This window comes from Pan paniscus, chromosome 3 (genome assembly GCF_029289425.2).
Source record: "Pan paniscus chromosome 3, NHGRI_mPanPan1-v2.0_pri, whole genome shotgun sequence".
NCBI lineage: Eukaryota > Metazoa > Chordata > Mammalia > Primates > Hominidae > Pan > Pan paniscus.
The window spans coordinates 73,306,084-73,320,831 of NC_073252.2; the positions used below are offsets into that span (position 1 = coordinate 73,306,084).

General features: G+C 41.4%; 2 protein-coding genes and 1 long non-coding RNA gene across 5 annotated transcripts in view; 1 reads left to right on the forward strand and 2 right to left on the reverse strand.

Moving 5' to 3' along the window:
• Positions 1-6,505, reverse strand: part of SRP72 (signal recognition particle 72) — a 36,385-nt gene extending 29,880 nt beyond the window's left edge. The window contains exons 1-3 of the mRNA XM_003806484.6: positions 6,052-6,505; positions 4,027-4,147; positions 1,954-2,077 (exon numbers count right to left, since the gene is read on the reverse strand). Of these exons, the coding sequence (XP_003806532.4) occupies positions 1,954-2,077; positions 4,027-4,147; positions 6,052-6,505 (699 nt within the window). The remainder of the gene's footprint in view (positions 1-1,953; positions 2,078-4,026; positions 4,148-6,051) is intronic.
• The window catches only part of LOC134730276 (uncharacterized), an 83,007-nt gene that overhangs the window by 57,758 nt on the left and 10,501 nt on the right, over positions 1-14,748 (forward strand). Inside the window, exons 5-7 of the long non-coding RNA XR_010111975.1 lie at positions 4,261-6,704; positions 7,057-7,175; positions 10,793-11,075. This is a non-coding gene — a long non-coding RNA (uncharacterized LOC134730276). The remainder of the gene's footprint in view (positions 1-4,260; positions 6,705-7,056; positions 7,176-10,792; positions 11,076-14,748) is intronic.
• LOC100993147 (phosphoribosylaminoimidazole carboxylase and phosphoribosylaminoimidazolesuccinocarboxamide synthase) overlaps positions 12,429-14,748 on the reverse strand; it is a 56,239-nt gene continuing 53,919 nt past the window's right edge. For all 3 annotated transcript variants that reach the window (XM_055111527.2, XM_003806487.4, XM_057302099.1), the window contains one exon: positions 12,429-14,420. In XM_055111527.2, coding sequence (XP_054967502.1) covers positions 14,254-14,420 — 167 coding nt within the window. In that variant the 3' untranslated portion in view covers positions 12,429-14,253. The remainder of the gene's footprint in view (positions 14,421-14,748) is intronic.

The following is a 14,748-nucleotide window of genomic DNA, read 5'->3' on the forward strand; positions in this document are numbered from 1 at the left end:
AAGTCATTTTCTTTCTTTTCTTTTTCTTTTTTTTTTGAGACGGAGTTTCGCTCTTGTTGCCTAGACTGGAGAGCAATGGCGCGATCTTGGCTCACTGCAACCTCCACCTCCCTGGTTCAAGAGATTCTCCTGCCTCAGCCTCCCGAGTAGCTGGGATTACAGACGTGCGCCACCATGCCTGGCTAATTTTGTATTTTTAGTAGAGATGGGGTTTCTCCATGGTCAGGCTGGTCTCAAACTCCCAACCTCAAGTGATCCGCCCACCTCAGCCTCCCAAAGTGCTGGGATTACAGGCGTGAGCCACCGCACCCGACCCAGAAAACTGATTTTCTTTTTTTTTTTTTTGAGATGGAGTCTCGCTCTGTCACCCAGGCTGGAGTGCAGTGGCGCGATCTCGGCTCACTGCAAGCTCCGCCTCCCAGGTTCATGCCATTCTCCCGCCTCAGCCTCCCGAGCAGCTGGGACCAGGCGCCCGCCACCACACCTGGCTAATTTTTTGTATTTTTTAGTAGAGATGGGGTTTCACCGTGTTAGCCAGGATGGTCTTGATCTCCTGACCTCATGATCCGCCCGCCTTGGCCTCCCCAAGTGCGAAAAGTGATTTTCTTTACCTTTCTTCTTGAAATTAGTAAAGTGCCTAAATAGGTTGTGAAAGAACACCTTTCTATAGGTCTAGGTAACCCTGTTACCTAGATCTAAAATTACAATGAAAATATTTTTCCACAACACAAAATGATTACTAAAATAGGAACAAAATTAAATGTTAAGAAAAAGACTTAATGTTTCCTAGGAGTTCGCTATAATCTTCATTTTATCTTTCTCAGAAACCAGCTATCACACAGATGAGTCTCAAGCAGACACAATAGAATTCCTACTGATTTCATTCAAGTTGTGCTCAAAGAACAACAACTGCCACTCTAGGTCAATTAGTCCATTATGTATGACACAGGTTGATGTCCTTAACCTCAAAATGCTAGAATTTACCCTAAAGTTATCCAGTTTACCTTAAAAGTTTTTTATAGACGTACAATCCATGAATTTGTCCAAATCTATCTTCAACTCATTTGTATTATTAAATCCATACTACCTCCTGAGGACAATACATTCAATACAACATTATTTGCCCTAAATTGACATTTAAAAGTCTTTAAGAGGAGTCCAGGCATGGTGGCTTACACCTGTAATCCCAGTACTTTGGGAGGTCAAGGCAGGCAAATCACTTGATGCCGGGAGTTTGAGACAAGCCTAGGCAACATGACATAACCCCATCTCTACTAAAAAATATAAAAATTAGCTGCACGAGTTGGCACATGCCTGTAATCACAGCTACTTGGAAGGCTGAGGCAGGAGAATCGCTTGAACCTGGGAGTCAGAGGCTGCAGTGAGCCGAGATAGTGCCACTGCACTCCAGCCTGGGAAAGAGAGAGAGAGACTCCATTAAAAAAAAGAAAAACTTTAAGAGGGTTTTGCTAGCTATAAGATACACATTTCTGTCCTCTTGTCATTAACAGCCCTATTTTACATTAGGCTTAATTTTATGTCTCAAAATACTTTAAAATATTTTCACAATTTCATGGGCTAGAATCATCTAAATTCTTATCTATCATGACATCCTTAGAGTAAAATATTAGTGAAATAGTATTTCAAATCTGTTTAAATATGCAAGCTCAATGTGCTTCATCTTTCTAACTCAAAAGTCAAAATTAAACAGATTAGTTCATTTTCTTTGATTTTCTGATTACCTGAGGAAGTCATTTGTTCATAGCACATTATATATGCAACTGTTTGTATGAAGATCAAGAAGAGGAATTATGTTCAAACCTTAAGGACTGGTTTGGTGGTCAGTTTTGTGGAGCATCAGGATGGGCTGGGTTTCCTCAACCCTGCTCCTTGCTAGAGGTAGTCATGCTCACTCAGTATCACTGTCAACATGTATTTAAAAGCAGTAATTACCACTTGTCCATAAAGCTCCTTCAGTTTGTCTGTCTGCTGGTTGGCACTTTCTATTGTCTTCAAGGCATTCTCAATTCTGTTCAGCCTGTACTCGCAATATGCCTTTTCAAAGGAGAGAGAGTTACTGAAGAAGGAAAAAAAAAACAGTATCTGATTATTATCTAACAATGCAATGCACCCATTATATACAACACCACTCTAAACACTGGATTTAGTCCTGATAACAGATGAGAAAACTGACAAAGGTTAGAGACTTGTCTAAATATCAGATAGCTTGTAAATGTATATCAATCAAACATATAATTAAGCATATATCAATTTCCCTAGCCTGTCTTTCATGGATATTGTTATTAAAATTATTGGCCTTTTGAAATAAACATTTAAGAAGGAAATCATTAATCTGCTAAATAAGTAATTGTCTTAGATACAAAGATAATCTGAAGGATGTTAAATGGGTTGTTTTAGAAGTTTCTTAAATTCATTAACAAAACAATAAGCCATATAATACTTCTTTAAACTTGTTTAAGAAACAAATGATTAGCAAAGAAACAGTAACTAGAAATCTTAAAAGAAGTACCTGTAATCAAACAACTGGTAAACACTACTAACATACACACACTTAAAAATTCATCTACATTAATGTGATACCTCATTGTTGATGTTTCAACCATAATCCATGAGGAAAAATATTTATCAAAGCAAAGGCTAATGTCCTTTATTTACTTACCTAACAAAAAATTTATTTTTGAGCCAGGTGTGGTGGCTCATGCCTGTAATCCCAGCACTTTGGGAAGCCAAGGTGGGCAGATCACTTGAGGTGAGGAGTTCAAGACCAGCCTGGCCAACACGGCAAAACCCTGTCTCTACTAAAATTACAAAAATTAGCTGGGCGTGGTGGTGCACATCTGTAATCACAGCTACTTGGGAGGCTGAGGCAGGAGAATCGCGTGAACCCGGAAGGTGGAAGTTCCACCAGCCTGGGCGACAGAGCAAGACTCCTCCCCCAAAAAAAAAAAAACACTTTTATCCAAGACTCATTGACAAAATGTTTTTGAAAATGTCTCTTTTCTCACAAAATGCCCAAAATCAAGAGACTGAATTTTAGCAAACATATTTAATAGGAGAAAAGCAGCATTGCCTCTATTTCCCTTTTATTTTTAATAAAGTTTACAATTAATTTTTAATCTCTAACACATTTATACGCCTCAAATATAAAAAGAAAAAGAGATACACTAAGAGGCTTTATTCCCACTGCTACCCAAATCTAACCTGTTCCTATTACCTCCTACAAATGACTTTTTTTTTTTTTTTTTGAGACGGAGTCTCCCCGTCACCCAGGCTGGAGTGCAATGGCACGATCTCAGCTCACTGCAGCCTCTGCCTCCTGGGTTCAAGTGATTCTCCTGCCTCAGCCTCCCAAGTAACTGGGAATACAGGTGCACACCACCATACCCAGCTAATTTTTTGTATCTTCAGTAGAGATGGGGTTTCACCATATTGGTCGGTCTGGTCTCAAACCCCTGACCTCATGATCTGCCCTCTTAGGCCTCCCACAAATGACTATTCATTGTTTCTCTTTATACTGTTTGTTTTGCAAATACAGGCAAATGTATATATAAATTTTTATATCCTCCTCCTCTTGTAAAAGGAAGTATAATATATATTGTTCTGCACCTTATAAACCAGTATCCCATTAATATGCTTCAAACTTAATTTCAATACATATTTTTTTGGAGCCTAGGTATAACAGTGAAGAAACTTCGACTGAGCTATTCTTGCTACATCCTCCAAGGACTCATAATTATGCCCCACAACTCTCTATGGTTCACCTCCTTAGTGGTTCAAAGGAAACACAGTGGTTAAAAAAAAAAAAACTCTCTAAGGCTGAAAAAAACAGAAGTTACTAGTATTCCTTCCAGTTCAGAAACATTATTGACAAGCAAAAGGGGGAAAAAAAAAGGAAGGAAAAAACGTTAAAAAAAATCAGCAAATAGTTGGGAAAAAACATGGAAGAGATTATAGCGATAGTAAGTGTTTCTAATAACTGTACAAGCAACTAACTGAATCACTTACTTGGCTAACACTTTGGTGTGAGTATTGATGACATTCAAAGCTTCCTTGAAACTTCCATTCTGGATAAGGCATACCACTTTACAATGCAGGGCAGTTACGTCATCTTTGTTGATCTGTAGTACTAGAGAACAATTTTAGGAAAAGTCATTTTTAAATCCATTTCCTTTTCACATTTTTACTAAATTTTCCCACCCTGTCTCTCCGAAAGCTAAATTTCTACTTTTATTGCAACAGAAATAATTGGTCAGAACGACGGGAAGAAACAGCAACAAAACAAAACAAACCCAGAGAAAACAACTAATCTTCGCTTTTAACTTAAGAAGTGACAATAAGGAGAGTTATAGATTAAATTTTCAATGAGATAAAGATTCCCAATATACATGTACCAAAAAAGTGCAGTGAAATAAAGAAGAAAGAAGCAATTTCTCCAGATATTTCATCTTGAAATGCATGCTACATTCTACATAGTTCATTACTTCACAGGGAAAAAGTTCAGGTAGAATTTGGAAGCAAATGACCTAGGTTTGGTGCAAGCTTGCCAATGCTTTGAGGTATTGGGCATATCACTTAACAGCCAATCTCAGTTTTCTGAGCTACAAAATGATTAGAAAAGCATTACCTATTTAATAAGGTTACTGACAACATGAAATGAATATTTTGGAAAAATCTTATAAAGTATAATACAAAGGCAATTTATCTTGCTGGCAACGTTTCCAAAAATCATTAAAATTTCCCCTTTTCAACTAAGATGACCAAAGTATAAGGAAGAACTCAGGTGGCAAGTTTCAACGCTAACAACTGTTCGGTGTTAAAATGACCAGGATCATAGTTACTCTTGCTCCTGTGCAACTACAGAAGTCCAATTCTCAAAGAATCACAAGAATTTCTACCAATTAAGAAAACATACTGGTAAACAAGCTGACAATCTTTGCTGATTAAAGAATTCCTGCAAAATACTATACTAAGTATACAGTACTGGTTGGAAGGCTAGAGTTAATTCAAACAAATTTAGGGATCAAATAATTCTAATTCGTAGCTATTTTCCTCAATGTCTGAAATCACCAAAAGTGCACTGTGGGCACAATCACTACTTTTCACGTTAACCCAGTACTAGAGTGTTGAAAATTACTTAGATAGCTTTGCATGTTACTGACACACCTTTTAGGTTACTGCTACTCTGAACAGCTAAGCCCTGCCTTGGTAATTACATTTCCAAATCTAACATGCACAGGCTGTATCTTCAGTAGAGAAGAACTGCGCACCACCGAGAACATTAAGTAGCATGGCCATATTCCAGGTATGTAGTAAGGAACAAAAGAATATGATGAATTAAACCTCACACCAAAGGCGGTAAAACCCGAAATCATCCCTTACAGGGCAAAAAAACAGGCCAAACTTTTCTTCCGACATTATTTCAAGTGTTGGTGCTTCAACACACATATTTCCTAACTTAATAACACTGAAGAGATCCCATCTATGGGAATGACAGGCCTGACATCCAGATCCAGCCCTTTCCTCTCGCCCCGTAGAACCCGTACAGCTTCCACCTGATTAGCACCAGCCTCTAAACTACGTGTCCCAAGCAGGTTCCTCCCCCTTTAGCGGCCAAAGAGAACAAGCTCCCTCAGCAATAGAGTCCTGATCACTGCGCTCAAGACAAAGAAGAAAAGGAGGCACTTTGGAATATTTGTGAAATAAAGCAGCAAAGGAGTCAAATAAGAAAACAGTTTGAAATGGACTCCGGGAGCTGCGGTCTCTTTAAAACCTTCCCTCGCTTCCCGCGGAGGGTAAAAAGAGAAGTACACGTGGCTCTAAGCAACCAGGGACCCCAGGCTGGCCTGGTGAAGCCGAGGAATGAGACCTGCGTCTTCCGGGCGCTAGGGCCCGAGCCGGCGGACAATAGGCGGGGGGGTTTCGGGGGTCTCCCCTTCCCGTGCCTCCCGCGCGAGGTGGTCTCGCGCGCCGGAAACAGGCCGCATCCTCCAGCCGGCCTGGGCCCGCCCCAGTGCCCACCCCGACACTTACTCTTATTGACGGTCTTGAGAGCGCGCGTGAAGTCGCCGTTCTGGCCATACCGGTTCACTTCACTCCACAGCGCAGGTACTGACACCCCCCCGCTGCCGCCGCTCGCCATCTTGGAGGAGACGAGGGGCGGGGCGGGGAGACCTCTGCCCCGGAACAGGATCTCCGAGGCAGCCAAGAGGAGGAGGAAGTCGGTGATTGCTAAGCGTCGCCGAGTTGGGAGCGTCTTCAGCCCTAAGGCAGCATCAGAGATCATAATCTTCTGCTCTCGTGGCAAGAAATTTGTGCGGATAGAGTTGATACACCTCACTTGAAGTTGGCCTGGAGAAAAGAGGCGTGGGACTCCTGGACGGGGTTGGGAAACGGTCACCAGTTTCGGCTCAAAGCAGCCTGTTTCCAGGAGACCGCCATGGTCGAGGCAGCGTCCTGGTCCCACGGTGCGGGGCCGGACGATCATTTATGGGATATAAATAAAAGGACTATGAGGTGGTAAATAAAAGACTACCAACTAGAAGCCATAGGGAGTCATTTGAAGGAGAAATAGGCACGGCTCATCTGTGGTTGAGGGAAAGGGATCTTGAAAGATGATTAGGAGAACTTGGGTTCTGGGGAAAGTGCGGGAAGACATTCTGGCAGAGAAGCAAACGTGAAGAAAGGTAAGAAGGCAAGAATCTCCCATTACAAAGGGTTTGGTGAAACCCTTTGCCTGTCCTTTTCGCTCCCTTCGGGAGCAGTCGGCAATAAGCTGGAAGGGTAATGGGGTGAAAATGCCCGTGGTCAGTTCCCTGGCTCTGCGACTCACTAGATGTCTGACAATAAACAAGTTACTTAGCTTCTGGGAGTCTGTTTTCCCGATTATGAAATGGGGATACTATATTTCTTCTAGAGATATAACATATTAGGGTTTGCTTGCGACCGTAATATCAAGATGTGTTCAGATGTACGAAGGGAATGGATATCTGTTGGGTACACTTGATGTGAGTGATTTTTTTTTTTTTTTTTTTTAAGAGACGGGGATCTTGCCGTGTTGCCCAAGCTGGTCTGGAACTCCTGGGCTCAAGCAATCCTCCCAGCACAGCCTCCCCAAGTGCTGGGATTACAGGCATGAGCCACCACACCAAGACGATGTGAGTGATTCACTTGATGTGAATGTTGTATTTTATTGAATGGCCTGCTCTTCAGACTCATATCTCGTCATGACCTTTACAACCTCTACTACTTCCTGTGTCCCTCAGGAACCTAGCTTTTTTTTTTTTTTTTTTTTTTTTTTTTGAGACATAGCCTAGCTCTGTGACCCAGGATGAACCTCACTGCAATCTCCACCTCCTGGGTTAAAGCGATTCTTTTGCCTCAGCCTCCCAAGTAGCATGAGCCACCACGCCCGGTTAATTTTTGAATTTTTAGTAGAGATGGTGTTCACTGTGTTGGCCAAGCTGGTCTCAAACTCCCGACCTCAAGTGATCCGCCCTCTCTCAGCCTCCCAAAGTACAGGGATTACAGGCGTAAGCCACCGTGCCCGGCCTTGCTAACTTCTTTTTGTCTTTCAGTCTTTCTGGTTATACGTTGAAGGTTACTTTGAGGAAACATTTGATCTTGCAGACTGGGCAGCCTTCTGGTGGCATCCTCTTAGAACAGGGGTCCCCAACCCTTGTACTGGTCTGCAGCCTGTTAGGAACCGGGCGGCACAGCAGTAGGTGATCGGTGGGCCAGTGAGCAGTACCGCCTGAGCTCCTGTCAGATCAGCTGTGATATTAGCTTCTCACAGAAGCTCAAACCCTATTGTGAACTGGGAATGTGAAGGATCTAGGTTGCTCACTCCTTAAGAGAATCTAATAGGAAATGTAATGAGCTTGAATCATACTGAAACCAGCTGTCCAACTCCTGTGGAAAGATTGTCTTCCCTGAAACCGGTCCCTGGTGCCAAAAAGGTTGGGAGACTGCCTATAGGACTCTCTACTTCTGAGCACTGATAATTAAGGGTTATCTCACTCTGTATGGACTATAGTTCTGAGGCCAAGGAACCATATTTACCTTGCTCACTGCAGTATCCCTAGGATCTAGCATGCTGCCTGGCACATAGTTGGCATTTTTTGTTTCACATTCCTTGCCTAATCTTGAGTTCCTTGAGGGCAGAAACTGCCCAGCTCCTGATATGGCATATGGTGCCCTGCCATATTTTTGTCTGGTCCTTCCAGTATATACAATGCAAAGAGCATGAAAGGTGGCTTGAACTCTAGGTGCTGGAGGGTGTAATTCTTGTGAATTAGTAAAAATCATGAGAAGAGCTTTAGACTTTTACTGACTAGAATTGTCACAGGTTTCAAGCCAGTTATGTTTAGATTTCAGGGGGTGGGAGCTCCAGATGACATGGTATACCCAAAATGTTGTGTGAGAAAATTGGGTATACCCAAAATTTTGTTATTCTGAGAAAATGTAGATTCCACTGTATTCTCCAAAGGTGTTTATATCCACCATCCCCTCCCAAAAGTTAAGAGCCACTGTCCTAGTAGTACTTTTTAGAACATTGACTTTATATAAGAATTGGCAATTTTGGTTTCTATATCATTCTAATCCTATATACTTTGTAGCTTTTAGAAATGCTCAGAATTCTGCTGCTGTGGACTTGTTTCTATTTCTTATGTCATTTTAATGGAGTTTTGTGGCAAACAGCCTATAAATATGGGGCTTAACATGCCATTTTTGAAACAGGAATCTTCCAAACCATAGTGATGTTTTTTTTTTTTTTTTTAATAAACAACAAATTTACATCTCACATTGTGAAGGATGGAAAGATTGTCTGGTGAGGGCCCACTCTGATTCATAGATGGCATCTTCTGTTTTCACATGGTGGGAAAAAAACCAGACTGATCTCTTTAAGCATGTATCTGATGCCACTTTCCTACCCTCATGATAAAATCTGAACTCCAAAGAAGAACAGTAAGAGCTTTTGTGATCTGGCCTCTGCTTGCCACCTCCCCAACTCACATAGGTCTCTTTACTCATTTCCTAGCCCCCTTGCATGCTATTCACCTCTAACTTCTATGTAGTTATGTGTCCCCCTACCTCCTGGAATTTGCATTTTTATTCATCTGACAAGTGTTTGTCTTGTATATGCCAGTGCCGTGTATTACACCAGTTGCTGTGATACAGCTGACAACAAAGAAGACAGCCCAGTGTAATACATTTATTTTCTAGTTGGGAGAGATGGGTAATAAATAAACATGTACTATGTTTGGTGGTAATAAGTTTGCTGAAGAAAATTATGGAAAGGTAAGAGAGATTGAGTATAGACTGTGGAGAATCAGTCTTTTTCATTCACAGTATACAATTGTTTTCTAGAGATCAGAGAGTCCTTCCTACTTTTGTGTATTCACAATACCCTATTGTTAATTCCATATTAAGACTATATACGGTGTTCTGAAATTGTCTGCCTCTAGAGACTTCCAAGATTGAGAGCAGAAGGTTAATTTTGTTCATCTTTGCATTCCCAGGGTCTTATATATACATAATAGGCTGTATTCGTTCTCTAAAAAATACAGAAACAATAGGATATGTACAGATTATGAGAAATTGGCTCTGCAAAATGGAGGTGAAGTCCCACAGTCTGCCTTCTGCAGGCTGAAGGCCCAGGAAAGCCAGTGTAGTTCCAAACCCGAGGGCTTGAGAATCAGGGGAGGCAATAACGTTAAGTCCTAGTCTGAAGGCCTGAGGACCAGGAGCACCAATGTCTGGGGGCACGAAATGGATGTCCCAGCAGTTCACCCTTCCCCTTTTTTGTTCTATTCAGTCCCTCAATGGATTAGATGACGCTCACCCACATGGGTGAAGGCAGTCTTCTTTACTCAAGTCTACTGATTCAAGTGCTAGTCTCTTCCAGAAACACCATCACAGATGTACCTAGAAATGTTGTTTGACCAGCTATCAAGGCATCCCGTAGCCTAGTCAAGTTGACAGAATTAGCCATCTCATCAGTATCCACAATGTATTTTTATATTAATGGATTTAGCCTGAGAAGCTTCCATGTACAGTATCTTTTTTTTTTTTTGGCGACAGATTTTCGCTCTTGTTGCCCAGGCTGGAGTGCAATGGTTCGATCTCAGCTCACCACAACCTCTGCCTTCCAGGTTCAAGCGATTCTCCTGCCTCAGCCTCCCGAGTAGCTGGAATTATAGGCATGCACCACCATGCCTGGCTAATTTTGTATTTTTAGTAAAGAGGGGGTTTCTCCATGTCAGTCAGGCTGGTCTTGAACTCCCGACCTCAGGTGATCTGCCCACCTCACCCTCCCAAAGTGCTGGGATTACAGGCGTGAGCCACTGCACCCAGCCTCATGTACAGTATCTTATGGTATCTTGTCAACTCAGAGGCAAGCAGAAGAAATAAGACGTGAGCCACCGCGCCTAGCCTCATGTACAGTATCTTATGGTATCTTGTCAACTCAGAGGCAAGCAGAAGAAATATTTAGCTCCATTTTATAACTTGACTTCCATTCCACTATTTCCATTGTACTGCAATGTGAGATTAACAATTCCACCCCAAGTATTTGAGGTGTGGGAAGCTGGATGTAAAAACACCATTAAAAACAACTCTTTTCAATGGCTTTCTAAGGTTGGCTGGGCTGAAATGGCAGTTTGTGGATGCTCCGTGGCACATCACACTGCCCCTTTCTTCATATTAGAAATTAAATCAGCCGATGGCAATATTGAATTCCAGGTAATTTTCTTTCTTTTTTTTTTTGAAACAGAGTTTTGCTCTTGTTGCCCAGGCTGGAGTACAATGGCGCAACCTCGGCTCACCACAACCTCCGCTTCCCAGGTTCAAGTGATTCTCCTGCCTCAGCCTCCTGAGTCGCTGGGATTACAGGAATGTGCCACCATGCCCGGCTAGTTTTGTATTTTTATTAGAGACTGGGTTTCTCCATGTTGGTCAGGCTGGTCTCGAACTCCTGATCTCAGGTGATCCGCCTGTCTCGGCCTCCCAAAGTGCTGGGATTACAGGCATGAGCTACCATGCCCAGAGAATTCCAGGTAATTCTCATGGTGAATGAATTCCATTCATACTGTTGTTCTTCAGTCTGCCAAATGGATATTACATAACACATTTGTGTGCCATGATGGGCCTTACATATATTGACTCATGTAATTCTCACAACTTTATGAGGTGGTATTAGTCGCATTTTCATTTCATGAAATTGAGGCACAAAAAAATTAGACATGTTGAAGATCATACATCATCCCTCACCTGGGCTACAATAGCCTCTTAACTAATCTCTGCTTCTCCTCTTGTCCACACAACAGCCAGAGAACCTTTAAATATGTTAAGTATGTCAAGCCTCTGCTCAAACTGAGTTTTTCCTGTCACACTTCAGTGTGGCCTATAGGCCCTAAGTGATCTAGCCTTTGCTTATATTGTCTTCCACTCTCATCCTTGTTCACAGAGCTCTAGCAATTCTCATCTTTGGAGGTCCTCAAGGCAAAACTCAGCTTTATTTCCCATTCCCTTAGTATGGAAAGCTATTTCCCTATCTGTGTGTCTTGCTTTTACATCATTGCTCTGCTCTCCTCAAAAACCTTCCCCTCTTATCCCCATCACCGTCCTCATTTTGATTCTTCATATACATTTATCCTTTCCTGATTTTATACTGTTTACCTTTTTATGGTTTGTTTTCCCCTCTAAAACATAAGTTCCATCTGGACAAGGGCTTTGCTCAGTCCTATTTTCCTAGGCCCTAGAATCAAACCAGTATTGGGTGAATGGATACTGAATGAAGCTTTACCTAAGTGCTTTGTCTTTTACTTAGTTTCAGTGGTTAAATCTCAGAAAGCTTAACAGCAATTCTAAGCATGTCTTTATCATAAAAGGTTAAAAACTGTATTATTGGGATAATTTTTCTTTTTTTATTTATGTTTACCTACAAGCCCGTAGAAAGTATAAATACTCAAAAGATAGCAGACCAGGTAGGCTTAAGTTACTTTTACAAAACAGTAGAAATACCTTCAAATATTTAGCACTGATGAACTTACTACTGAGGACATGTGGACTCTACTAAGAAACTAATGATGAAATTCATAATTGGGTGTGGTGGCACATGCACCCAGCTACTCGAGAGGCTGCAGCTTGAGTCCAGGAGTTCAAGGCTGCAGGGAGCCATAATCATGCCACTGCACTCCAGCCTGGGAGACAGTGAGAACTTGGCTCTTAAAAAAAAAAAGGAAAAAAAACTGATAACGACAATTTGTAATGGTCAGTCCTATCCACCAGTCTAAATGAAAGTTTAAAAATTTTCATATACTGCACAGAAGTAGATGGAGTCTTAATGCTAGGTAAGGGTAAACAAGCTGAAATAGCAGTCAGTGACTTCAGAGACCATGAAACCAAAGTTAATCTTCTAAGTCCTTTTAATTGTTCTTATAAACTAGCATAAGATATAAACTTAAGTAGTACACATGAGTTTTATAATTTACTAATCTCTGACAGATAGCTAAGCATAGCACATCAGAGCGTAACACAGTGTGAGGGAAATAAAGTGTACAATGACATCTTCTATTCTGGACCTAATAATTCAATAGAGAAAGAACTACTTGTCACTGTGGTTACAGAAGGTTTCATGGACAGTGAACATAAAGCTCTACTAGCTAACAAATAGGTCTTAATGATAAAAACGTGGGCCTTCAGAGAACTAAAGGTACCAATGTGTGGCAGTCCAAAATTACGAGGAAAATGAGTTCCCTTCATGGGTCACATCAGCAATTTTTTTTTTCCCCTTTTGAGACAGAGTCTTGCTCTGCTGCCCAGGTTGGAGTGCAGTGGCATGATCTAGGCTCACTGCAACCTCCGCCTCCCGGGTTCAAGCAATTCTCATGCCTCAGCCTCCCGAGTAGCTGGGATTACAGGTGCCTGTCATCACGGCTGGCTAATTTTTGTATTTTTAGTAGAGACAGGGTTTCACCATGTTGGCCAGGCTGGTCTCAAACTCCTGACCTCAAGTGATCTGCTTGCTTCAGCCTCCCGAAGTGCTGTGATTGTAGGTGTGAGCCACTGTGCCCAGCTACCTCATCAATTCTTAATCTATAAACCATGGATAGGCTTCGGGAGAACCCAAGAACCAATGAAATCTGTTGGTAAGTTTTATGTGTGCGGTTTTCTACAGAGAGGGTCAACAGCATGTATATTTTCAAAGAAGTCTGTGGTGCAAAAGAGAGTTTATTGTTAGAAGTCCTTGGGCAATCAACTTGGAAAAGGGTGGATTGAGAATGGGGGCTGTCTAGATCAGGATAATGTTGAATTTGACCCTCCCTTGAGGCTTTTGTACAGAGGATGAGAAGACGGTAAATTCAAGGGTTAATCAGAAATTAACACCAACATGACTTGGTGATGAGTGAGATGTGAAACGTGAGAAAAACATCAATGATGAAATCAAGCTTCTGACTTGCAACAGTGAGTATACCAAGAGTTACAGGCTTGGAAGATGAATAAAGTTGGGAGCATTCTGTTTTTTTATGAGTGCCCATGGGACAGACAGGGAGAAATGGACAGTTGAAAGTACAAGTCTAGACAGGCACAGTGGCTCATGTCTGTAACCCTAGCACTTTGGGAGGCTGAGATAGGAGAATTACTTGGGTTCAGGAGTTTGAGACGAACCTGGGTGACATAGTGAGAGCTCATCTCTACAAAAAATAAAATTAGCTCAGCATGGTGCTGCAAGATTATAGTCCCTGTTAGTCGAGAGGCTGAGGTGGGAGAACTGCTTGAGCCCAGGAGGGAAAGCAGCAGTGAACTGAGATCATGCCACTGCACTCCAGCCTGGGCGACAGTGAGACCCTGTCTCAAAAAAAAAAAAAAAAAAAAAATGCAAGTCTGGAGAAATATAGCTGGGAGTCAGTAATGCCAGTTTTAGCTGAGGGAGTTAAGATCATTTAATCAGTGTTAAGGAAGAAACTCAATAGTAGTGACCACCAATACTTAAGGAAAAAGGATAAAGTAAGAGGAATGATAAAGGCTGGCTGAAATATCTTGGGGTCTAGCCTAAGAAAGGAGGGGTTAGATGTTCATATTTATTAATATGGATCTAGAGAAGCATTTATTCACTAATACATTTTATTTGTGTTCTCTAATTTAAAATTACCTTTTCATCTTGCTTGATTTTCCTTCAGCTAAATTAGAAATTTGTAGTTTTTCCCCTAAAAAATTCAATGGCATTCTTTCTTATAAATTACATTCTCTGATTTTCTTGTCAGCCTGCTTCAAGGAAATCCATGTGTTCAAAATGCTTGCTCGCAGTTTGCTCCATACCAAATGGTTGCTTAACCCAAATATCTGAGCAGCAAATTGAGCTGATCCTTCTGGAGAAAGTATGGTTGAACAGCCAAGACCTATTGGTTCAGCAAGGAAAAGACAGAAAATTGAGCTCAATTAGTAATGAAAATACAACCTCACAAAAAATTTTATACTCAGAGCAGTCCTGCCACAGAAAATAAAAAGCTACTGCATTATTCTAATCTAAAGTAGAATCTGTACAACTGTCTTTAATACCGGAGTGGTAAAGTGATTACAAGAGGAAAAGCAGTCAGTATTACCTGCCATGAAGAAATATTTTATATATATCATCTATCACCCTTCTTATAGAACTCACTCACAAAGAAACTTATCTCTTTGAAACTTCTGTTCACATACACTATCCCTTTCAATCCCTGGCGAAGA